The sequence below is a fragment of the Ammospiza nelsoni genome, chromosome 3 (genome assembly GCF_027579445.1).
Source record: "Ammospiza nelsoni isolate bAmmNel1 chromosome 3, bAmmNel1.pri, whole genome shotgun sequence".
Taxonomy (NCBI): domain Eukaryota; kingdom Metazoa; phylum Chordata; class Aves; order Passeriformes; family Passerellidae; genus Ammospiza; species Ammospiza nelsoni.
The window spans coordinates 14,630,874-14,655,582 of record NC_080635.1 but is presented as its reverse complement, the minus strand read 5'-3'; the positions used below and the strand labels follow the sequence as shown (position 1 = coordinate 14,655,582).

General features: G+C 45.8%; 2 protein-coding genes across 5 annotated transcripts; one reads left to right on the top strand and one right to left on the bottom strand.

The window, feature by feature from the left end:
• Positions 1–133: 133 nt before the first annotated feature.
• On the top strand, positions 134–14,492 carry TRMT6 (tRNA methyltransferase 6 non-catalytic subunit). Of its 4 annotated transcripts, none has more exons than XM_059469392.1 (11): positions 134–277; positions 2,364–2,491; positions 2,895–3,004; positions 5,127–5,218; positions 5,305–5,388; positions 6,567–6,691; positions 7,912–8,276; positions 8,507–8,592; positions 11,618–11,720; positions 11,803–11,889; positions 12,761–14,492. In XM_059469392.1, the coding sequence occupies exons 1-11, from the start codon at positions 183–185 to the stop codon at positions 12,932–12,934; spliced, it is 1,449 nt and encodes a 482-aa protein (XP_059325375.1). In that variant the 5' UTR covers positions 134–182; the 3' UTR covers positions 12,935–14,492. The 4 variants fall into 4 exon arrangements, with proteins under 4 accessions (XP_059325375.1, XP_059325378.1, XP_059325377.1 ...); XM_059469393.1 differs by lacking the exon at positions 134–277 and adding an exon at positions 1,390–1,445; XM_059469395.1 differs by lacking the exon at positions 2,895–3,004 and having other exon boundaries at positions 259–277.
• Positions 14,493–14,657: 165 nt separating this feature from the next.
• On the bottom strand, positions 14,658–23,680 carry CHGB (chromogranin B). Its single transcript, XM_059469176.1, has 5 exons — positions 23,492–23,680; positions 19,862–19,905; positions 18,554–18,647; positions 16,124–17,790; positions 14,658–15,025 (listed from the first exon to the last, which is right to left on the bottom strand). The coding sequence occupies exons 1-5, from the start codon at positions 23,538–23,540 to the stop codon at positions 14,942–14,944; spliced, it is 1,938 nt and encodes a 645-aa protein (XP_059325159.1). The 5' UTR covers positions 23,541–23,680; the 3' UTR covers positions 14,658–14,941.
• Positions 23,681–24,709: the final 1,029 nt, after the last annotated feature.

The following is a 24,709-nucleotide window of genomic DNA, read 5'->3' as shown; positions in this document are numbered from 1 at the left end:
GGGCGGCAGGCAGGCCCTATCGTCCCTAGCACACCGCGGGGAAGGCTCGGACAGCCCCGGGCCCTCGCTGCCCTCAGCGCCGGCTCCCGCCTCCCGCGCTGCCGCACTGCGCAGGCGCGTCCGCCGCGGCCCCTCCCGCGCGGGTCCGGCGCGTGCGCGGGGGCCCGGCGCGAGCGGCGGCCATGGAGGGCGGCCCGAGCGCGCGCATCCGTGAGGGCGACTGCGCCGTGCTCAAGCGGGACGAGGTCTTCAAGGCGGTGTCGGTGCTGCGCCGCAGGTGAGCGCCGCGCCCGCGGCTCCCGGTGCCGCTCCGTGCCTCGGCTGCGGTTTGCGCCTTCCGCCCCCGCCACTCTCGGTGCGGCTGTGGCGGGCCCCGCCGGAGGGAAGGGGGTCCCGGTGCCGGTGCCGGTCGCTGTCCCGGTACCCCCGCGCCAGGCAGGAATGGCGGCCCCACGAGAGTCGTATGACAGGCGGTGGGAAAGGTTTTAATGTCTTCTCTGTCCCTGTGGCAAAAAAACCCTTAAACCCGGAAGATGTGCTGGCCGCATTGCTGATAGGACTTTGGAAGAGATTCCGGAGGTTTGGCGGTGCCGGTGGGAGCGGAGCCGAGCAGGGCGCCCGCCGCGGCCCTCGGTGTGTGTGAGGTGCTATCGGGGATCGGTAATTGCCGGTGTGTGTGAGGTGCTAACGAGGATCGGTAATTGCCGGTGTGTGTGAGGTGCTATTGGGGATCGGTAATTGCCGGTGTGTGTGAGGTGCTGTCGGGGATCGGTAATTGCCGGTGTGTGTGAGGTGCTGTCGGGGATCGGTAATTGCCGGTGTGTGTGAGGTGCTGTCGGGGATCGGTAATTGCCGGTGTGTGTGAGGTGCTATTGGGGATCGGTAATTGCCGGTGTGTGTGAGGTGCTATTGGGGATCGGTAATTGCCGGTGTGTGTGAGGTGCTGTCGGGGATCGGTAATTGCCGGTGTGTGTGAGGTGCTATCGGGGATCGGTATTTGCCGCTGTGTGTGAGGTGCTATCGGGGATCGGTAATTGCCGGTGTGTGTGAGGTGCTAACGAGGATCGGTAATTGCCGGTGTGTGTGAGGTGCTAACGGGGATCGGTAATTGCCGGTGTGTGTGAGGTGCTATCGGGGATCGGTAATTGCTCCGCTCCGGCTGCTGCTGCTTTGGTGCCAGCAAAGCGCTCCCGTTTGTTCTCCCGGGCCAGCCGGCACAGTAGGAGAATGTAGTGAGAGTCCCTGTAGAATCTGTGTATTGGATAAGTGGGTCCCAGCTATTCTAAACGAGCTACAGCTGCGAAGTCCTAAGCTGGGCAGCAGCTGTGGCTCATGAAGGTAGCTGGGATAAAAGGGGGTGGGTCGAAAGCCCTGGAGGAGCCTCTTTGAAGCCATGAGGACCTGCACGGCAGAGAAGAGCTGCTTGGGAGAAAACCAGCTAGAAGGTATGGGCTTTAGAAATATGATTGTAACAGTATGGGACTCTAGAAATATGAAATACAACAAAATACAACAGGAGAGCGCCTGCAGCCCGGCTGGGAGGGCTGAAACTGCTGGGCACAGCCTGGGCTCTCCCCTGGCACTTGTGTAATGTGGCCAGGTTATTCAGTAGGATGGAGACTGAAAGATGCTGTGCTTGAACAGCACTGGTTTGAAAATGATGATGTTCAGTATTAGTGCTGAGTATAATTTGCATAATTACAGCTCATATTGGCAAGTTTTGACTTGAATGTGAGCGTGGCATAGCTCTGTTTGATTTGCCAAGATTGGTGTTTCCAGGGATAGCAAGGCAGTATTTGTTGGTCAGCCTGAAAGCTGAAGGCTTTGTGGATCCTGTTTTTAGTGAAGGAAGATAAAATGCACACCTGCCTTGGTGCAATCAAAATGAAAAGGATGGTAAATTAAATTTCTTTTAATGAAACATTTCAAGGATTGCTGCTTGTTTTCTTCCTAGTCTTATGGCAAACGTTATTTCAGAGGAGCTTTGCAAAATACAGGACCATGCTCATCTTTTTGCTACTACTCTACATGACCCAGCTTGGATTTAATATATTTCTGACTTTCTATAAAATGATGCTGATAGGTGCTATAGCTTGATTTTATCTGTCATTTGAAAATTCTTTTGATCTTGAAAAAAAAAAGTTCTTCCTATATGGTTTATTTAAGTTCTTTGCTCTTTTCCTGACCAGTTTCAGTTCAATGTGGGCTTTGTGGTTAATTTCACTCTTTGTCTTGTCCTGCTTTTCTTTGGGGATACACATGAAAATGTCATATATAAAGCTGTAGTTTAGACTCAAGTATAGTGGGCTTTAGATACATTAAAAATAATGCTTTAAGTATTACTCACTGTTCTGTTATTTCAGAAAAATAATTTTTGAGAAGCAGTGGTTCTACCTGGATAATGCCATCGGACACATCTATGGAACTACATTTGAAGTAACCAGTGGTGGAAACCTCCAGCCAAAGCAAGAGGTGGAAGAGACAAGCACAGGTATCCCAGGGGATTGGCAGTTGGAAAAACTATTTCAAATTCATTTGTTTCTTTGATGATACCAAAGAAATTGGGAAAGCTTTCTAATAATCATTTGTTAACTACATGCTGCTTATATTCTGTCTGTCATAGAAGTGCATGGTTTTGTCTTGTCAGTGGTTGCACTAGTCCTGTAACAAATAATCTTTTTAATGTGGGAGAAGATTTGAGCCTCAGTCTGGGTGATTTTATTGACATTCAGTTCTACCTCATATATTACATTTCCTTGCTTAGGCTGTCCTTTGCAAGGCCATGAAAAATGTGTGTTTAACCACGAGAAATCTGCTTTCTGTGACACTAAAATCATGTGTTTCTCCCACTTCTTTGGAGGTAGACTTTACAAATCTATATCCTTTTCCTTCAGAAACAAAGGAAGCAGGGACAGATAATCGTAACATAGTTGACGATGGGAAGTCTCAAAAACTGACTCATGATGACATAAAGGCTTTGAAGGACAAGGGTATTAAAGGACAGGTAAAAAATAAGGTTTTGGTGTCATTTCTGTGCTACCTTGATGGTTATATTTTAGTTTGTGAAAAAGGATGTTCTTTTTATCTGTGCATAGATTTCGTGCTTTTTCTTGGTTCATCTGGTGAAGTCTTTTTTTTTTTGGTTTTACAAAAATGCTAAAGCTGTTTTCAGAGAAAACTTTATGTAAGGTTGGCAACTTTGTCAGAGGAGAGTAAAGAATAAATTTTTGTGGCATCAGAAGTCATAACAGATAAAAAAGTACAGCTCACATAATCACCATTTAGTTTTGCTTGTGTATAAGGTTCAAAATACTGTTTCTGTATTACAGAGATATTAAAATTGTGCAATAATTAAACTGTCAAAGGTGTAGGAAAAGATTATGGCCAAGCAGTGAAGATTTATCAAATGACACTGAGTAATAAACGTACCAGCAGTGTGCCTGCCACACAGGGGTGATGCTGGTTCCTTATCTGCACCTGGGAAACTCAGAGTGTTCCCAAGAGATCAGTTGTGTTCTGTTGGAAAAGGGGTTGGGATTTAAGCCTGCACCTTTCATAAAGTAAGGGATCTGTAAGCCATTTAAAATTGTTCCTAAGGCATTGCAGCCAGTTGTGTTGTGCACATTCTGTCAGGCACAGTCCTCTCTGCTCTTTGCTTTACCTTTCTAAGAAAAGCAGGAAATTGCTCATGCTTAGCTCAAGTTCAGCTTCTGGTTGCATCTTGCTCTTTGGAGCAGTTTTCTGCTTTTGCCTGCTGGGTCCAAGGAGTTTGGAATGGTTCCTGTGTTTCCATGGTTGTGCTGCTGGTTGTGTGATCTCTTGGAGAAGAATGTGCCCATCAGGCTGACAGCTCTGATGGTTTTTGTTTTCACTGTCCATGGCAGAAGATCCCTGTGACTTTGTGTCCTCAGCAAGCCTGTGCCATGCATCTCCTGTGCTTTTATTAACTCTGCTTTCTGGACTGTGACTAATACTCATTTTGAGCTACATTAGCAGCAATAGATATCATTCCTCCCTGTGTGTCTGTTAAAATCTGAATTCCTGTTTGTGAATGGTGTGTCTTGGTGATGCAGGACACTTCCCTCTTTCCTCACTGTAAATGTTACTGCAACATAAAAAAACCCTGCAAAACAACATAACCCAGGCACTGAATTTATTTTTTTCCTAGAATAAAGCAAAAAAGAAAGAGATCCTGTTTCAAATCATTAATCACACATGTTAAGTGTTTGAAGGAATAATGGCCTGAAAAGCCCAATAGGAAGTGAGGAATTCTTGCACCACTCTGTTGTTTGAGTAGGTTTTTGAAACACAGGAGGAGCTGCAGTGTCCAAATTGAAAATACTCCTTTTTTTCATTTGTCCCCTCCATGTTTAATAGAACCCATAATTTTAGCAGTTAAACTACTTGGATCACAGAACCCAAAACAGCAGCACTTTTGTTCTTGTGTTGCTGGCATGGAGATAAAACCCCAGGCAAGGAGAGTCCTGTGGGATTGGTTGGGTTCTGCTGGAGGTCCCAATGATCCCTCCAGCTGGAATCTGAAAGCATGAGGGAGAGTTGGGTTGGCAAAGGGGGGAGATGAGAACAGGGAGACCAAGAAACCAAAACTGGAATTCTGGGAAGACCTGGGAGCTAGAAAAGGGAAAAAATCAGGAGGAGTATTGCAGGAAGTAATAAATGCTAAGGAGTTGGACGTTGTGCGGGGAGTTGGTACAATAGGGTGGCAAAATTTGTGAGACTGAAAAAATTATTGGAATGAGGGAGATGTCTGGTGATTAACTGCATGGAACAGGGAAAAAAGGTACCCTCAGAGATGCTGGAATCAGAGAGACCCAAAGAGGGAATTGGATTAAATGAAATATTACTGAATATTCCAGGATAAACATTTTCATTTCTATGATTTTTATGCAAAACTGTGTGATTAAATTCCTGCACATAGCCAGTGTAATGCCTCACTGGTCCTTTGGTTAACAGAGAGTGACTTTCCATCAGTGTCAGGAGAAGTTCATGCTATACATGCCTCTACTGGAAGGAAATATTTTCAGTGCTTGTTTAAAAAAATACTGTCTATGAAATGAATGAGAAATAAATGCTAGCTATAACAAAAATGAATTGTCTCTTCCAAGGAAATAGTTCAACAGTTAATAGAGAACAGTACAACGTTCAGAGACAAAACAGAATTTGCTCAAGATAAATACATAAAGAAGAAGAAAAAAAAGTAAGTGAATTTTAACTTGTGAAAAGTACTTGGTAATTCCCTAAATTGCTGAGATTAAAGTAAGACCATGACTATGTTTTTTACAGATATGAGGCAGTTATTACAATTGTGAAACCATCCACTCGCATCCTTTCAACCATGTACTATGCAAGGGAGCCTGGAAAAATTAAGTGAGTTTGCATATGGTTTCTTTTTTCAAATGACAACAGAAAGATAGTTTAATACTTTTTAAATACCTGCACTCTACCAAAGTATACAATACTCACCTTTCTTCTCTTTCCCTTGAACGTGAAGATTGTGATTTAATGAAGGATAATGTGATGCTGACAGTTAATTAATAGGGCAGAAACAGGAGAGCTCTTCTGCAGGCAGCACCAGAATTCACCATTTCCCTGACAACACCACCTTGCTAATGCCCACACACACAGAAGCTCTGTGGTTTTCTAAGGTACCTCTTACCTGCTTTGGTTCTGGCTCAGTAACAAGGTAACAGCCACTTACCACAGGCAGGAATTGTTGTCTTTAACCTGTCAGGGATTCAGAATCCTCAAATCTCCAGAGTTTAACAGCCTGTGGGTGACACTGGGGTCAGAGTCAGATGGGGCCTGGGATGACTCCAGGGATCTGGCTCTGTTTGATTTTCACCCACCTCACCTAAGAGATATATTGTTACAGACTGTAACAATATATCAGTATTGTTATATCAGTAACTGTTATATCAGTAACAGTGGACTGATACATTTTTAATGAAGGAATAGTAGATCTATGATGCTGGGATTTAAAATCTTCAACTACATGTTATTTAAGGCTTCTCAAACCTTCTTCCTTCTCCTTCCAACATCTCTGCCCTTGGCTGCTTTTTACTATTGAAGATTAGTTGTAATTTCTGTAGCTTTCACTGAGTCCCTTCAGTGCACGTGCTGGGTTTTGATCCTGGGTTACAGGTGATGCTGGCTCCTGCAAAACAGGTGAAAACCACAGGGGATTCCTTATTGGATCAGGAGATGCATTCATACCACTTGTTCTTTACAAAGCTGACATGCCAGAGAAAAAACAAACAAAGGTTGGAAAACTGCTTTCTCTGACTGGCACAGCACAAGATGCCCACTTTGCCATGGGCACCCTACTCCACATCCTGCTTTTGCTTTTCCTGGCTGATTTCTTGTTGGCTCCAGTTCTAGTTCTTCAGTATCAGATGTGTAATTATGAGTTTTTGTGTGGTGACTCTGAAGGTCACTGATGCTTTTCCCAAACCTACCTGCAATCCAACTGCTTTTGGCAGGCTCCTGGGCTAGTGGGCAGTGTCTGTAAGCAAACTGATGTTTGTGCAATGCCTCTTGTCTTGCAGCCACCTGAGATACGACACCCTGGCTCAGATGCTGACTCTGGGAAACATCCATGCTGGCAACAAGATGATTGTCATGGAAACGTGTGCAGGCCTGGTGCTGGGGGCTGTGATGGAGAGAATGGGGGGTGAGCCACACCAAGGGGGGTGGAAATGCACACCTGTGGGACACTGCTGACAGCAGCACTCCAAAATGCTCCCTCAGCTTTTGAAATCTGCTCTTACCACCTCCAGGATTCAAGGAAAAAATTGTTTTTCCACTGGGGAAAGTTTTTGCATCAGTTGGATTTTTTGTTCAGTACTTAAAATAACATAAAAATGAGAATTAGATTTGATATAATTCTTTATATATTTTTTATTAAATTTATAGCCTTGTACATAGATTTGTTTTAGTTCCTCTCTTACCATTTTGACATTCAGTTCAGAAAAAGCTGTGAAGAGCTTGTATGGAGATTCTTCCCAGACACCTGGAAGTCCAGGAAAGTGAATGGCAGAAAACAGGAATAGTGCCACTGGAATTCTGACAGCACTGGAAGTGTTGCAGTTCCTCTTGTTCCCTGCACCAGATTTAGTGTGTGTGTTTTGAAAGTATGTGACATTTCCTTCAGCTTATTCTAGGAGAAGTTTGGCTCCTGATTTGTCTTTGGAAGTCAGTTATCAGTTTCATTATTTTAAGACACCAGGTAGAGGTGACAGATCTATTCCAGGAGCCTGGAAAGGCAGGAGGTGAAGTGATGTGATGTGCTGTGGGAAGCACACAGGCAGTGCTACTGCAGATTGGCTTTTGGCCATAGGGCTACTTCTTGAAGTAAATAAGATACAATTTTAGTTAACTAGTTATTTTTTGTGTGTTTAACATCTCACAGCTCTTTCTTTAGGGCCTGGATATTGAAGAAATTCTTTGCCACATAAGGCTCTTTAATTTAACTTTTGGGTTTTATCCAAGCAACTCCGTAAATAAGTAACAAACTTTAGAATTTTGCCTTTTAATTATTTATTAAATTAGGTTTTTCTAGCAATTTGTCACTGCTTCTGTGAGCTAACAGCTCATATATTAGAAGAAAGAAGCTAATATTATCTTCTGAGCTAATCCTTAGTATATGTTTAATACACAAATATTCCATGAGTTACCTTGTCCTTCTGTGTTTCAGTAACTGTTGTCCTTTCAATAAAGGTTTCCTACCTTGAGGCATATTTCCACAGCTTGTTAAATTTGATGGTTTGATTACAAGCAGGCAGCTTACTTCCTTTTTTTTAAATGGACCCTTCATTTAAGCATTTTAGAAAGAATTTTATGTTTTTAAGAATTCTGGCTTTCCAATGTGTTTTGATTCTTTCCCTCCCACAGGCTATGGATCCATCATTCAGATGTACCCAGGAGGGGGACCTGTTAGAGCTGCCACCAGTTGTTTTGGATTTCCCAAACCTTTTTTTGATAATCTTCATGAATTTCCTCTCAGCAAAGTGCAGAGTCTCCTGTCTGGGACATTCAGTACCGAGACTCTGCCTGCAGAGCCTGAGGAGAATGCCCTGGTGGAAGAGGAAAGCAATGGCCTGAGTGAGGAGAAACAGAGTTCCCTGCAGGAAGCAGAGGAGGATCCTGCCCCTGAAGCACCAATGGACATCAATCCAACAGAGGAACAAGACACAATGGACATTAGTGCTGAAGATGTAGAGTTTAAAGAGAACAAAGAAAAAGAAAATAAAGAAAATGTAAGAATATGTCTTGTGGCTGCTCAGGTTTCACAACATCTGTGGACATAAATTTCTGCTGTCTGAATCAGCCCTGCTGAAATGCAGCTTAGTCAGGTGTTTAAGTGGAACTCTGGAAATTGTCTTTTGTCTTACATTAAGATTCAAAAACTGAAAATGCAGCCCAGGCAATAATGATTTGATAGATAATTACCAGTTAAAGTACCAACTGTTTGTTTTGTTGTTCAAAGGTTCGGGAAAAGCAAATGAAACAGTGGGAGAGAAGGAAAAAGCTGAAAGAAGCTGCAGCTTTGCTGAGAGAGAAGAATGCTGATGGGTGAGTCTGCTTAGAGCTGTCACACTTTGGGAATGGTGTTCCCAATTGAGTGCTCTGAAACATCCCAGACCATGGGGGCCATGGGATGGAGCAGAGAACTGGGGGCACCAAAGGCACTGGTTGAGATTTTTTTCTTTAATTTAAATGGCTTGAAATGATCTAAAAGTCAACTAAATATGAGCAAATATTAAAAACGCAAAAGATCTAGCCAAAGAAAGCCAGAACCCAGGTAGAATCTCATTCAAAATGACTCCCAAAAAAATAACAGGATTCTAATTAGCAAAGTAGAACCTGAGGTTTTCATTTCATTGAAGTGAAACTAAATTTGTTGTTCTGGGGTTTTTTTTTTTTTTTTTTTTTTTTTTTTTTTTTTTTTTTAATTAGATGTCTTTAGAAACTAATTTCATTTTTACAAAGGAAAAAAAATCCAAGCTTTATTTTACCTGCTTTACCCAGGATCAGTTATTCCCGAGGAACAATTTAGCACAAAGATTTAATATCATAAATTAAAAACAAACACAATCAATGTATTCCTAGAAATTGAGCTCCAAAATAGTGTAAGAGCATTTGGTGGGTGTGACTTTGTCACTGTGCTCTTAGCAAATGCTGGAGTGATTCAAGTTAACCAGGTAACATTAATTCAGTTGATTTAATAACATATTAATTTGTTTTCCTCCAAAGAATATTAGTTCACTGGAAATGAAGCTGTTCTGCTTGAATAAATTTTACTGCACATTTACTGGTTATTTTCAAATGCTTGTGTATAATTTTTGGGTTTTACTACTATGAAATGTTTTAACTCATGCTCATTGATATGCATCATGTAGCACATTTAAGTGGTACAATTTATAAACATGCAGAACCAGGTAATTCAGTGTTCCCTGAAGCACTGAAGAGCTGAAGGAGGTTTGTAAAAAGCTCTGCAGGTCTGTGTGGCAGGGCCTGTGACCATGGAGCTGCCTGAACAGTGGCAGTGTCTGGCTCTGGTTTCTGCTGTTTGCTGCACCATCTCTATAATTAATGTCTGTGCCTGACCTGGCAAAGGCAAAATTGATGTTTGACTTCACTTGTCATTTCCTTCCCTGTAAAATAGCACATTCAGTAGTTGATTCAGTTCTAGGAGGCCTGTTTAGTATTTGTCTCTTTATTTATTTTCAATCACTTTTATCCTTCTTTTGTCCTCTGTAATGCATGAAAGCTGTAACAAATGACATTGCTGAAGAGATGAGTGATTCCTGGCTTTAGGGAGGCTCCAGCAGGATGGGGGTAAACAGAATTTATGGTGCCTGAGAGCACTGTCCCAGAGAGCTGATCCCCTTTTTTCAGTCATCTGCCTTTTTTTAGGCACTGCTCCTTGAGATCAGGCACCACAGAAAACTTGGCATGGAATAAAAAATGCTTCAAATTAAGGACTAGAAACAGACAGGGAAAATAAGGGTTTGGGGGTTTTTGCAGAAGAGAAACAGGAAAAGGATAGGGTGCTTAACATTGGAGGTGGGGAGAAAGGTGGCACTTACTGGCAGAGTAAAGAAAAGCTGTTCATGAGGCAAAGGTGGGTACCAGCTTTAGGTACCTGAATTTAACAGTATTTATTACTGAATGTAGAAAATACCATTCCAGTTAAATTTCTACCTTCTGTGCTGTGGTGTGGTAAAACACTGTTTGTCCTGGATCTGTTGGTTCAATTCCTTTGGTGAGAGTTGAGGTCTGATGTTGGGCTGCTGAGGGGAAAAAGGAAGATATTCATTGGGTATTTGGTATTCTTTTAAAGAAGACTCTAGAGATAGATTGTGCCATTTTCCTGACACTGTGGAAGCAGAAATTTGTTTATAGGCACACCAAATGTTTGGAGTTAGACCTTGTCCCTCCCTCTGCCCCTTCCTGTTCCCCTCACCCAGTGCATCCCTTGTGCCTGGCCAGGCTCCCTGCAGGCAGCAATCTGTGCTGCCATATGAAAGAGCAGCACTTGCTTTTCCCAGCGTCAGCCCTCACTTCCCTTCCTGGAGTCTGGCAGAGCCCCTGGCAGTGCCAGTGCAGCATTCCCAGGCACAGGATGAGCCTTTCCTTTGTGGCTGCTTGGGTCATGATGGAGCACAACTCCTTTGAGGTTTGCATTGGAAATAAATGGTCTGCAAGGCCATGGCTGGCAAACAACCAAAGTGGGAACAATTGAAAAAGAATTATCTCACCTCCTTATCTCTGCTGTATTTACAAAATTGAACATCAATTTTTATCTCCCTTCTGCCAGGCAAGTTTAACTCTGCTCCAGTGCTGCACATTCCCCTGGAGAACAAATGTGAATTGGTGGGGCATCTCACTAGTTTCTGTACACTGTGAAGGAGTTTAATTAGCCCCTTCTTTCTGCACAAGCACAACTTAATGGCTAATTAACTAATTATCAACCATTTCTTGCAGTGTAGTTCAGCAGTGACTTTTTTGGATTAAAACTGGAGATGGTGGTAGAGAATCTCAGCCATCTGTAGATCCAAGTTATTGTGTGATGTTAAAATGAAGATGGAGAATAAAATACGAAGGCTTTAGGTTGTCAAGGACATAATTTCTTTTTAAAAGGTTTTTAGTCATGCCTTTTAAGGATTTGTTCTCTATTTAAATATTCTTTTTAATGAGGACTATTCAGTCTAAAGAGTCATGACTGAGGTTACATTCTAAGCAACATTTGGCAGTCACAAAACTTAAATTGTATTTGCAAAATGGTCTTGGGGCAGAGCAAGGAACGTGAAATTTCTTAGACTGAGAATTATTGTGGAGCCTGACACAGCTGAAGTGAGTGCTCCTGCAATGCTTTTAATATTCTGCACTTTGGGGAGCAATGCTTCAGCCTTTTAATTACACCAGTAGGAAGTAATGATTTGTTTTTACATTTGGGGACTTGTCAGAGCAATGAAAACATGCTGATGAGACACTTTTAAGCTGTAATTGATTGCTGTGCTAAGTAGGAGGAAATGTCACTAGGTGAGCAGGTTCCAGAAGCAGAAAACTAACGTGCATGAAACTTTTTTTGCAGCTTAATTGTAGCCAGCAAGTTTCATCCCACACCCTTGTTACTTTCTTTATTGGAATTTGTTGCTCCTTCGAGGCCTTTTGTTGTCTACTGCCAATACAAAGAGGTAAATCAGGATGTTACTGCAGCTGTTACAGTTCAAGCTTGGTGCCATTCTGCTGTGTAACCTCCTCTTTGGTTTTCCTAAGCCATTATTGGAATGTTACACCAAGCTGAGAGAAAGAGGTGGAGTCATCAACCTGAAACTGTCTGAAACCTGGCTGAGGAACTACCAGGTAAGGAGGGCAGCAGGGGCTGCCAGAACCAGGGAATTCTGGGGAGCAAAACCTTCCCTGAAAATAGGGGAGAGGTTGGACTGGCTGAAACCATGTCTGAGCTCAGGCATTTGCTCTGCCCTGGAGTAGGGGCTGTTCTGAAGAGCTTTAATGCTTCACTGTCACCAGTTCCAATGGAAAGACTTTACTTGCTTGCATTTCATTAAACATTTGCTGAAATATTTGTAGCAGAGTAACAGGGTTAATAATTCCTAGATGTGCACACAAGGTGGGCCTGGCCAGGGGTCCTGTGTGCAGGTGCAACAGTGAGAGCAGCACTGCAGTGTCCTGGACACAGGTAAAACTCTGGGACCTGCAGGGGCAGTCAGGGCAAGGAGGGGGCACAGCTGGAGGGACAGTCCCTACACAGAGGTGTGCTGTGCCTGCAGAAAGGTGACAGAACTGGAAATCACTGAATCCCTTCAGGCTGCTTTGTGCAGCAGCTGTGCTTTCTTGCAGAGTACCTCACTTTTGAGCACATCATGGCATTTCATGGGTCTCAAACCTTGGCTTTATAATATAAATTTAATTTATTTACATAGATATTTATTATATCTATATATCTTTCTGGTGGTAATGCCATGAAGAAGTAGCCAGTGAGGCAGCAGCTGTATTATTATGGATTTCTATAACTGGATTCTCCCCTGCAGCTACTTCAAAGATAAATACACTTCCCAAAGGGCTGTTTGTTGTTGTGGCTGGGAAAAAAATTACATCCTGTCCTGCAAGCTGAAATGACTCAACATGATGAGCACACACAGAGTGGATTTTCACAGGTGCTGGCTGTGGGGTGTGTTCTGGGTGTGCTGTGGTGTCGTTGTTTGTTTTAAAGGTGTTACCAGATCGCAGCCATCCCAAGCTGACCATGAGTGGAGGTGGAGGGTACCTCCTGTCTGGCATCACTGTTGTCTTGGAGAAGGGCAAGTCTGATTCCAGTAACTCAGAGGCACTAAAGATGGAAGAGCCATCATCTAAAAGATGCAAACTTCAAGACCTTCCTTGTTAACATTTGGAGAATGACTCATGGCTTAGATCTCAGCAGTTTAGTGAAAGAACAAGTCCTTCCTGTGCTGGTGGCAGCACAGGGCTGTGCCTGTCGTGCATCTGTCAGACACTCAGCAGAGCTGCAGGAGAGGGAGGACTCACCTGCTCCTTAGCAGTTCCCATCATCTGAATGTCAAGGAAAACCCTTGGGAGCAAACATCCCACTGAACTCATAGGAACTTCAAGAGGGAGAGAAGATCAAAAGCAGACAAAGCCTCAGTGTAGACATTCTGTTTGTTTGTTGCCAAATCTGAATGTGAGGTAGTTTTTTAAAAGGCTGAGTTGGAATCAACACATCCAGCTCAGCTTTCCATTCTCCCAGAAAGGCAGCAGAGGATTCCCCTCAGGATTGCATGTGGTGATCTGCTCCACATGGGACACAGAACTCAGCTCTGTTCTGTGATTTAAGAAAGTGGAATAAATAGGAAAAATCATATACTTTTTTTTTTTTTTCCAAAGGAACAATAAAAAGAGGAATCTAATAGTAGAGATGACCCCATGCTTACAGCATGACTCCACATTTTTCTGAAATAAAGACAGAGGAGAAAGTGCATGTTCTTAAATTAAAATACTAAATATTTAAACAATGTCACTATTAATATTGTCTGTCACTTTCCAGGACATTTTCTGAGAGTTGCTGTATGTTTTTAAGATATGACTATTTTGGAAACTGCTGTATGTATATTTATTTATTCTACTGTTAGATCTTTCAGATGTTGGGCTTTTTTTTATTAATTTTTTTTAACTTTGCATTTGCCATTTCAATTAAACTACAGGGTGTTTTTCCCTAAAGAGATTTATGTTTTCTCTTTTCCCTCTTTTTGGGAATGAAAAGGTCCAGCATAGGCTTTAGGAGGACAATATTCTGCTGGCTGCACCCCATTACACCCCAGTGGGAGCTTGTAGGGCCAGGAGGCCTTGGCCTCCATTCTGGAACTCCCTCATCAGTGTCTGGACAGAACCTGGAGCTTTGGGATCTAGTGCTGAGACTCAATAAAGCTGTAAAATTCAGTATTTTGAGTAATGCTCTTTTAGGGCAGCCTTAGCTGAAAACAGGTTCTATTTCATGGAAAGAAGCAGTTTAGGGTTCCCCTTGGGAGAACAGGTACACTACATCTTCAGGTTTTATCTACCTCTGCTTTTTGTAAACTTCCCAGTGTTGTTTTTCTACTTTTTGGGAAGTTTCTCTTCCCTTTTCTTCTCCTCCTCATGTGAACAACTCATAAAAGGAGAGGATGATAGATTTCACCATCTCTTCATTGTAGACAGCTGCTTATCCTAGATACTGTGACAATAAAAAACAATGACATGGGAAAAACATATTTGCATAATAGAGCAGTGTGAGAAATAAACAATGTTGAGGAGTTAATTTGGGTCACGGCCAAACTGGCTCCATTTCACCAGTAGTGACACTGACAGAGTGTCAACACTGAATCCCAGTTTTTAAATGTGACATAATCCTTGTAAAATTCAGTGAAAATGAGGACGGAAACAAGAAATAAATCACTGTTGAGATTTCAGATTCCTTGTTCCCTCTCGTGCTCATGCAAAGTGGCAAACGAAATGCACAGATGGGCTCCTTGTAACTTTTAAAAGAGTGTTGGAGCACCACTGTTCTGTGCACAATCTGCACACCTGACCAGCTCACTGAGATCACCCCAGCAGCCACATGAACAAGGAGAAGGTTTGGTCCAAGATCAATGGTTTTTATTATTGCAAACTCAGACAAATATATTCCTGAAGAACACTAACACAATTATCTCCAAAAGCATATTAAAAATACCTGCCCACATGAAAGGTTATGTTACTAAAATTCATGCCATTCAGGTCTCAGGAGCATAACAGCAAATTAAAGACACTTTCAGCTGTGTAAATCACTACACAAGAGTGGACAGGGAATAGAATTTCCTGGGTTTGGGGCAAACAACAATCCAGTGGCAGTGACTTTACCACAGAACACGGGACACCTTCAGCCTCTCCTGAGGCTGTTGATCTTCTCTGCTATGCTCTGCAGCTCCAGATCCATGGTGGCCAGGTTTTCCAGCTGCTTCTCCTGGGAAAACAGAGCGTTTCACACATCGTTGTTAACGTTGGGAAATGTTTTGTTCCAGGGAAAGGAGAGGAAAGGCCATTTCCAAGGCAGATTCTGTCCTGCCACTTCCCTGTCCCTGAGCAGAGCAGGTGTTAACAGCAGTGCAGCAAAGACTTGGGAGATGGGTGAAATTCCCTGCTTTGGACTGAACATGGGCTGGGGAAAGCATCAAAATTTTAATTGTGAGAGCCGGCTCTAATTACAGCCTCATCTTTGTAGATTTAATTCACCATTACCATCCATAGGTGGCCTCCAGCCATATCACAGCTGCAGCTGCTGTCCCTGCGGGTCCCACAGCCAGCACAGGGGCAGTGAGGGCACAGCTCCTCAGGCACCTCAGAGAGCAGGAGAAGCTTTGTGCACCGAGCCTTCACCGGGATGACTCGTTAACACCAATTCACACCTGGTTAAATAAATCAGTGTGCAGCTCTGAGCAATGCACAGACACACTGACACACACCAGGAGGATGTGCCTGAGGGGAGCTAACTGATGGATGTAGGATCAGTTTTCCTGGATGCTGGAGCAGAACAGGAAGTCCAACAAAATAAAGAGAATTCACTACATGTGAACTACACGTAGGAACTGGACTTAGAAGTGCAGTGCAGGTTCTGCTCTGCAATTCCAGCTGGGAAGTCCACGGGCAGCTGATTTCCCTCTGAACACCCAACTCACTTTGCAGCTCGGTGTTTTAAACAACCCGACAGCCCAAGTGGTGCTTGTCAGTTTTCCCTCTGCTCCTGCTGCAATGGCACCTTTGTTTTGTCAGTCTGTGGAGCCTCGAGGGAGAGGCAGGGCCCAAAGGGGAATAAAATCTTTCCCTTCCTGCCTTGCAGCAGACAGGAGCTGTGTCTTTATCCCACAGATTGTGCCCTGGGGTAGTTCAGCAAATTCAAAGTTCCGCTGTTCAAAGAAAGCAGATTTTTAAATTACTGAAGATCTACTCACACCTTAACTGTGACTTAATCTTTGTGTTTTTCTGTGCAGTTTCCCATTTGCCTTGAGAATGGATTTGGGAGTGTGTTTCCCCCAGCTTTTCAGGGAAACTGCTGCGCACTTACCTCCTCTTCTGTCAGGGGCCTCTGGCTTAGGCTCCTTCTGTCATTGCCAGCCACCCGACGCTTCTTCAGGTCTTCTCCAGAGCTGTACAGCCCTGGGAGTTCAGCTGACTTCTTCCTGTAGTTGAGAAGTTGTGCAAGTTGATCCATCTTGTTGTACTGCCTTTCCACATCGTATCTGTTCGCTTTGCCAGGATTCCTCTTCTCGCTGCGCCTGTGCTTCAGAGCGCTCTGGATTTGCTTTTCTGACCACCACTCGTAGTCATTGTACTCAGGGAAAAGGCTCTTCTCGCTCAGGGCAGGCCTGCCTTCCTCCCTGCCCTCCAGAAGCTGCTCCCCTGCACTGTCCCTCTTGTCCAAGTGCTGGCTTTTCCACCACACCAGTGGGTAGAACGGCCTGTAGGATGCTGCAGTTCTCTTCTCTTTCTCTGCGGGGAGATGGCCTCTGTACTCCTCTCTCTCTGCAAACCTTTCCTCCTCTTCATTTTCAACCTGGTCACTGCTGTGATGCTTCTTTTCCACCTCCTCCTCCTCCAGGCTGTCCTCAGTGCTGTAGTGCCTGCTGGCCTGGCCCTTGTGCTCTCGAGCCTTCTGGGCCCCCTCCTGTTGCCTGTTCCCTCCGCGGGCTCTCCCTCCCACACGGCGCTGCCTCTCCTGGCTGAGGTACCTGGCCAGCTCCTCCTGGCTTCCCTCAGTAAGGGGCATCCTGCCCCCAGGATGGTGGGATCCACTGTGCTGCCTCCTCTCCTCGTGCCACTTCTCACTGCTCTCCTCACTGTGGTGGTGCCTCTTGTTTTCCTCGTCCCTGCTCTCCTGCCAGCTGAGCTCCTCACTGCCCTGCTCTGCAGGCCCCTCCTGCTGCAGCCCCTCGGGCCCACGCCTGCCAGGAGAGCCACCCTTCTCCTCAGACTCTTCCTCATGTTTCTGTCGGTGCTTCCACTGCTCCCAGAGATTGGCCTCCCCCGGGTGTGATCCCCCTGCTGGTTCCCCCCTCTCACCACCATGGCCCCTCTTCTCTTCACTGGAGTCACCCCCCCTGTGCCTCCCATGATAACCTTTGCCTTTGAAGGGCTCCTTTCCCTCCTCTCTTTCTTCACTCTCCTCAGATGCTTCACGCTGCTGCTGGTGGGAGAACCCACGTTCCTGAGACTCATGGTGGTATTTCTCACTCCTTCCTTCCTCTCCCTCTTCACCTTCCCGAATTTGTTTGGAAGGGCTCTGCATTCCCTCCTCCAGGTGCCAGCGGCCCCTGGGGCTCTGATCATTCCCACCACGGAACTCATCCACGCTCATGCCCTCAGAGTGGGACTTCTTGGTGACAACAGCAGCCTCCACATCCTCACAACACTTCCCCTCTTTGCTTTCCTCCTCACTGTGGTAATTCCTCTCCTCCTCTCTCCCAATTTCCTGGTAGTGCTTTTTTTCTTCCACATGAAGTGTCTCATCCTGAGCAGGTGTGTGGTGTCCAGCCTCCTCCTCCTCGCTTTTACCTTCCTCATGAGCAAGTTTCTCCTCATCACCTCCTTCCAAATACTTTTCAGATTCCTCTTCTGCCTGCCTCTGTTCTTTCTCCATGCTCCCAGGAGGATGTTTTTCAGTCTCTGCTGGGTCCTTGGGATGCCTCACTTCAGGCTGTGCGTTTTCACTTCTCTCTCTGTCATTTTTATCACCTACAAGAACAAAGGCAGCATCATGGAATAATCCAACCCTCCGCTGAAGTGTTATTACAAAGACATGACTGGCTTCTCAAAGTACCAAGGAAATTTGGACAGAACTGATTTCTTAATTCTGCTTTCAAAATCATTACTTTGCCACTATTTAGTATGCTTGCCTGGAAAAGGATTAACTAACTAATTAAACTCCACTTAATTAGGCATTTTACAAGTTCCTCTGGAATTTCCAGAATAAATTTCCTTCTTTGGCTTTTTTTGTGATCACATTTTTAGTACTGAGTCAAGCTAGCTCTCATTTCCATTAAAAACAATGGGATCTGGAGTTGTGTTCAGTTCTTTGAATGCCAGACCAGGCCCATCACCGATGCTTACTCACAATAAAAAGACAACTATCTATTCAAGCTACCCAAAACCACCAGGGATTCTTTTTAGCAAATTTAAATTTTTTTTTTTAAATTGACTGAAAAAAAGTCAATGAAATCTGATGCTTTGCAATAGATATGCTTCATCTTCTCAGGCTACCTAAAGAGTTTGTCAAGTCCTCTCAGACTCTCCAGGTGGTTCAAGGAGGGAGCCACAAGTGTCAGGCAAGAACCCCTGAGAATTCCCAGGTCAGGCTGTTTGTTCTCTGAGAGAGACAGACAGAAGGACACCAGAATTCTAGCACTGAAATTTGGAGGCAGCAGTTTCACCAGCTCCATCACCAGAGAGAAACCATGCACCAAACTCCTTTCCTGAGTGCAGATAACGTTGTACTTACTCTTCTTCAGGATTTCTTTGCATTCAGGATTAATGGGGGGTGCATTGGGCTTAGACAGAGCGTTGGACAGAACCTCCACAATGCACCGCGTCACCTGGAGGAGACAAAACAGGAGAGAAATCATCATGGCAAAAATGGAAACTTTACTACTGACCCAGCTGGTAGAAAAGCCTGTTGGAGATGACAGTTCAGGCTGTTATTATTAATGAGTTTTGAGTAATCCTGTACATTTGGGCTCTGCCCCTCACTCCTGTACCAGCAGGAAGAGAACAGAGAGGTCTTTTTATCTCCCCTTTTGTTTGCAGAGCTAAGGGGCTTCTTTTGTACCTTTTAAAATATTAAATAACCTACTCAGTACAAAGGAAAGTCAAACAACACGTGGTAACACACCCTATAAAATAAACAGGCACAACACACATTCAAAGGATGAGGATTATCCTGTAGGATCTGCCCATATGAGGATGCTGCACAGGCAGTCTGGACTGCCAATACACTAAAACACCTCCCTGTCCTCTGTCAGGGACACACTCCACACCTTTCCACCTGTGTGTGCTCTGAGTCCTGTCTGGTCTTTGGCACTGAACATTCAACTGGGCTGTCTGGAAGCAGAGAAAATTGATTGATTTAGGAAAGTCACACAATGTGCTCTAATTCTAAGCACTACCAAAGTATGTCCTCTGTAGAAAATGATTTTCAGGTGCTGAAGTTGATGGTGAGAACAAGTGCTCCTGTTTGTGGGGGTACAATCTGTGGGGATGACTGGGAGGAGACAATGAAACATTTACAGAGCCATTTGTCTTTTAACAATTTCTGGTTATTACCAGGTGTTTGCTGATCTAAATGATCACAGCAACAACCAGTGCAGAGGGTCTGGTGTCAGCTCTGGGAGCAGCTGATGGCATTTATTTAATCACACAGGGGGAGATTTCTTTCCACAGAAGGAGAGGAAGGACTACAGCAGTGAGTCTGTAACACAGTAGGTAACTGTAGGTATTTCATCTTTCCCCAAAGCTGTCAGTACAATAACATGTACTGTGCAACATTTCAGATCACTTTTCAAGCAGCTGTACAATGCAGAGCTTCACAAGTACCACACTGACACAAGAGGCAGCTCCCATTTCCACCAAACACACTGAGGTGCAGGCAGGCATCTCCTGGCAGCTAAAGGCACTTGAGTTCCACACCAGCCATCTGCTTTTTTAAAAATTTACCCTTAGGAAAAAAATGAAGCATTGTCCTGAGAGTTTAAAGAAACGGAGAACACATCACTGGTATTTTCTGGGGTTGGTTTGACAAGCAGCTACTCACCATTTCTTCAGTATGGTCTTTTTCCACTGGAACTGTGCTGGCACCTGGAAGAAAAACCAATTATTAGAGATTCATCAACACAAGCATCACTGACAGGAGTCCTCAGTCAAATGGGTCTGATGGGGCAGCTTGGGTTTTGGGTTGGCAGCCAACTAAACCAGGCACATTCCACATGAAATCTTTCCTTATTTGGATGGAAAAGCCACCTAAAATTGAGGCATAGCAGGAGAGAAGAGGCATGGTAACACTTGTAGCACTAAAATAATATACACCAAGAATAATCCCACCCACAAAAAATGCAACACCAAAGAAAGCCACGTTCAAATTCCAAAATGGAACTTTACTTCAAACCAGGTTCTTATGTAGCTGCACCTGTTAAAAAAAATAAATCAAACCCAACAAGCAAGGCCTGTTTGCACCCCAAGAATCTTTTGGCTTCTTAGAGAAGCTCTAGGTGCTCCCCTTGCCAACAGCAGACCATTCTTTAAGACTTTAAAGCAGCTACTGTCCCAGTCCTGCTGGAGAAATGTTGTCTCACTTGGAGGTGTCTCCTGCAAGGATGGAGTGAGCCAGAAGAGACAGGAAAATTTCCATTCTCTGAGTGATCCATTATCATTCCAAGAAATAAGCAAAACCCCCTCAAATCTCAGTGGAAAACCACTCTGGAAGGAAGCAGTACAACCCATCCCTCACCCTCTGTGCCCTGGGGACATGTGGGATAACTCACACCTCCTTACACCAGTTCTACTGTACCTGGGCCAAGGAATTTGCTTTTGGAAAGAAGCGACTGCCCATAAAACCTCTGTGCTGCCTGGTTTTGCCATCACTGCTGCAATGGCTCCAGCTGGTTAATGAGCTTGGCTGCTGTGTGTTATTAATGAACTGTGTGTTATAAATGTGCTGTGTGTTATTAATGAGCTGAGTCAATTCCCATGCACCTGGAGATTTCCAGGAATGAGGTTAAGCCCCTGTGCCACTCACAGTAGTGTGTGGAAGCAGGGCCTGTTGAATCCTGGCTGTGCAGGCCTCCCAAGGTGCAGAATCACAGCACACACACACAGACACACAGCTTGAGGTGCAGCCCTAAAGTCCTCACACAGGTCACAGAGTCCTAACACTGTCACACTGTCTGGGTCAGTGAGAGACCTCCTGAAACAGATGAGCACACAGCACATCATGGAAGTAAAGGAGGTCAGTTTTACCTCTCAGCATCAGGAGAACGAGCACTGTCCCAAGGAAGGCAGGATCACGTAGCTCTGCACTATTTAAAGAACACAACCTTTTTATTCTCTGTGCTGGCAGAGGAAGCAGACATCCCCTGGATACACTGACTCAGAGTGTAATAGCTGAGCATCATACACTAATAACTGATATTTCTGTGCTCTCCCCCAAACACACATGCAGGGATGTGCTTCTCCAGCCCCCAGCCCTTCCCTGCCTATACAAGTGCCATCAGAGAAGGGAACCCACACAAGGACAGCACAGCAGGGATTCCCCCAAAATAGCACTGCCTGCCTCCCCCAGAGTGGCAGGTGGTGTGTGAGGGGATGGTGCTGCTCAGAGCCAAGCCTCTCCCCCAGCTCCGGCGTTCAGAGCTGCCTGAGGCGGCTCCAGCTCCTTCACTAACCCAGTATGCAAATGACTGCCAGGCTGCTGCAGGCAGGAGACAAAGCCCTCCCACCAAAACAAGTGTTAGTCTTAAAAAGACATTCTCTCAGTCCCACAGGTGTTGGGGATGTTGCTATTACATCCCCAGGCTCCACTCACAGGTATGAGCCCCTTCATGAGCTCTTTCTGGGGAGGCTCCTCTGCTCCTCCAGCCCCTGTGAAAATCTGACAGGCTCCAGGGCAAGCACTGATTTTATCCTTTGAGTGATGCAGCCACGGCACATCTCCTGTGAGTGACACCCAGGATGGGATAAAGGACAGAGCAGAAAAACTCCTGGACATCTTTTCCTCCTTCAGGCCACTCCCTGAGTGCTGTCAGTGGCACAGGAAGACAAAGTCAGATTGCACCCACTGTCTTTGCTGTCATTCAAAAGCTCCCAAGAGCTTGGTTAACAGTGAAAGGCAGCATGAACAAAGAGGGAGCATCATAACAATGTTAGGAGAACCAAATGGTATTAGACAAACCTCATATTAACCTGTCTGGAGAAACAGGATGAGGCTCCAATCCATGCCAGAGCCTGAAATAACTCCCTGAGGCAGCTGCTCTGCCAGGGATGAGCCAGGAAGGCAGTGGGGAGCCAGCAGTGCCCCACTTTACCCAATGCTGGCAGTGTCACCTGCCACCCGAAGGTGCTGGCCAACACGGCTGCCATCGTCCCCAGGTGTGCCCAGGAGGGGTGAGGCCACCACCCTGACAGGGACAGGGCTCAGGCAGCAGGACACCCACCCATGGCCTTGCAGGGGCACAGCAGGCACAGGGAGCACAGCAGGGCTCCAGAGCAGAGCATGTGCCAGCATGGAAACCTTGCACCTGAACACACAGCAAGAAACAAACCACAGCCCCACGGAGCACAGCTGGCTCTGGCTCTGCTTTACCCTCCTGAACCAGCTCTGCCCAGGCAGTTGTGATCAGATTATCTGATTTTGCCTAAGTGCTGAGAGTTGATGAATATCATGAGAAATGATAAATGCAGGACAAATTCACAAGGTTTTTGCTTGCATCTCCAAGATTAGAACAGATCTTCAGGTGGGTCCCTGATGAAATCCCCACATGGCTTTGTTTCATCAGCACAGATGACTCAGTGCAGTGTCATTCCTCACCAAAATGTCACAGTGTCTTCCTAGGCAGGATCACTGAAATTTAGGCATATTGATTTGCAGGAGCACTAGAAAGTTCTTGAAGTTAATGTCTAACCAGTTCAACATTTGAAAGCACAACAGCCACAAAGGATGTAAAGTACCTGATCTGTTTGATCAGGTACTTTGATAAACAGGAAAAAACATTTGGTAACAAACCCCCATAGAATCTACGGTATAAGTGTGTGAGCTTCTCTGTGCTGGGGTCTCTTCCCCTCCGTACCCCACTCTCCCTCTTTGATTTCAATAAAAGCACTTGAAGGCAGCCAACTTCCTCACAGTCTCTGTGCAAGTCCCAGAAGCGTGGAGACTTCTAACAGACCTAAAGCCAAAAATACTCAACCCAGAATGACACCGACTCTTTCAACCAATGATGTAAGTACGCATAAAACACTACAGAGCCAAGCCACCACCTCATTCTATTGTGTTTAAGGTTCATTTCACCGTGCAGTTTTTGTATTTAATGCCGCGTGCAAAAAAATTAAAACCCCTGTTAGTTAAACCCGCAGAGCCGCTACTTTGCCACCACCTCCCGGCATCCAGCACCGGCTGGCACAAGCCCAGCAGCACCGCTGGAACGAAGCGGCACCGAGAAGTCTTTGTGCAAAGATAAAAATAAAGGCGGAGCAGGCGGAGAGCTCTCGCTCAGCGCCATCCCCGCCGCCCCTTCCCGAGGGGCGACTCCGGGCTGCGGGTCCTGCACCCACCGCCGCCTCCCCGGAGCCAGCCAGCCAGCCAGCCAGCCAGCCCGTCCGTCCGTCCATCCATCCATCCATCCCTCCGCCGCTCCCCGCCCTTCCCAGCGCTCTCCCCGTCCCCGCTCACCTGCCAGGGCGGCGGCCGCCAGGAGGGCGAGCAGCGCCGGCGGCCCCATCTCGGCACGGCTCGGCTGCGCTCGGCGGCTCCGGCGCGGTTTAAAAGGGGAGCGGGGGCGGAGGAGCGGGCGGGGGGCCCCGCCGGAGCTGCGTCACTGCGAGCCCCCGGCGGTGCCGCCCCCGCTCTCCTCTCCTCTCCTCTCCTCTCCTCTCCTCTCCTCTCCTCTCCTCTCCTCTCCAACTTTCTCACAGGCTGGGCAAGCCGAGCTCGCTTTCCCTTCCCCGGTAACCACCGCAGCCGCCCTGCCCGATATCCCCGACCAACACTTCCAAGACCCCCGTACAGCCCTGCCCCAGCAAAGGGGAAAGCGGGGCTTCCCTGCCTCCTTCTCCAGCTCGGAGGATGCGGTAGCGTCCTTAGGTCTTTCCCACCGTCAGAGGATGCCGAAGGGAGGAGGTGCGGTAACCCATCCCTCTGAAACAGCTTCCACAAGGAATCACTGCCACGCTTCCACACCCTTTTCCGATCAAAGCCTCTTCAGGTGCTCCTGCAGCCTTTTCTCCTGCAAGGTTTTTGTCCCTTCCCCTCCCCTCATTGCTCCCTCCTCTCACAGCCTCCCCCACCCCTTATCCAGTACACCCAGACCCCGACTGGGAAGCAATCCTAGAGCGTATGGCCCCTGGGGAGGGAATGGCAAGCAGTATTCCCCAAGAGTTCTACCAGGGAAATCACTGCTCTCAGCATCCATCTCCACAGGCAAGCCTCTTATTTACTGTGATGATGCTCTGGGAAGCCAGAGGAAGCATACAGAGATCAAGTTTTACATGGTTTCCTTTAACAGCCCCTGCTGTCCTAATTAGTCCATAGTGGAATAAAAAGCTTAAATGACAAGTTAAAACGAGGAAGTCTGAATGTTCCACCCGGTTCCCTTCAGAGCCAGGCAAAGACCAGAACTCCTTTTGGTTTTCATTAACCCTCAGAGGGTCATCTCCAATTTTAGGTGTATTTACAGCTTTCTTTTTTGTTTGTCTCCAGAGCCAAGCAGATGGCCCTCTAACTGCCAGTGTTCCTGGAGGACAATGGATCAGTGCACCAAGCTGGCAGTTCCCTCTGTTATCATCCCGTGCCATTCTATTGTCCATTAACAATGGCAGGCTGCTACAGCCACGCAGCCTTTAGAGACAGAAAACAGCACACAAGCACAGTGCTCCAAACCAACTCACCAGC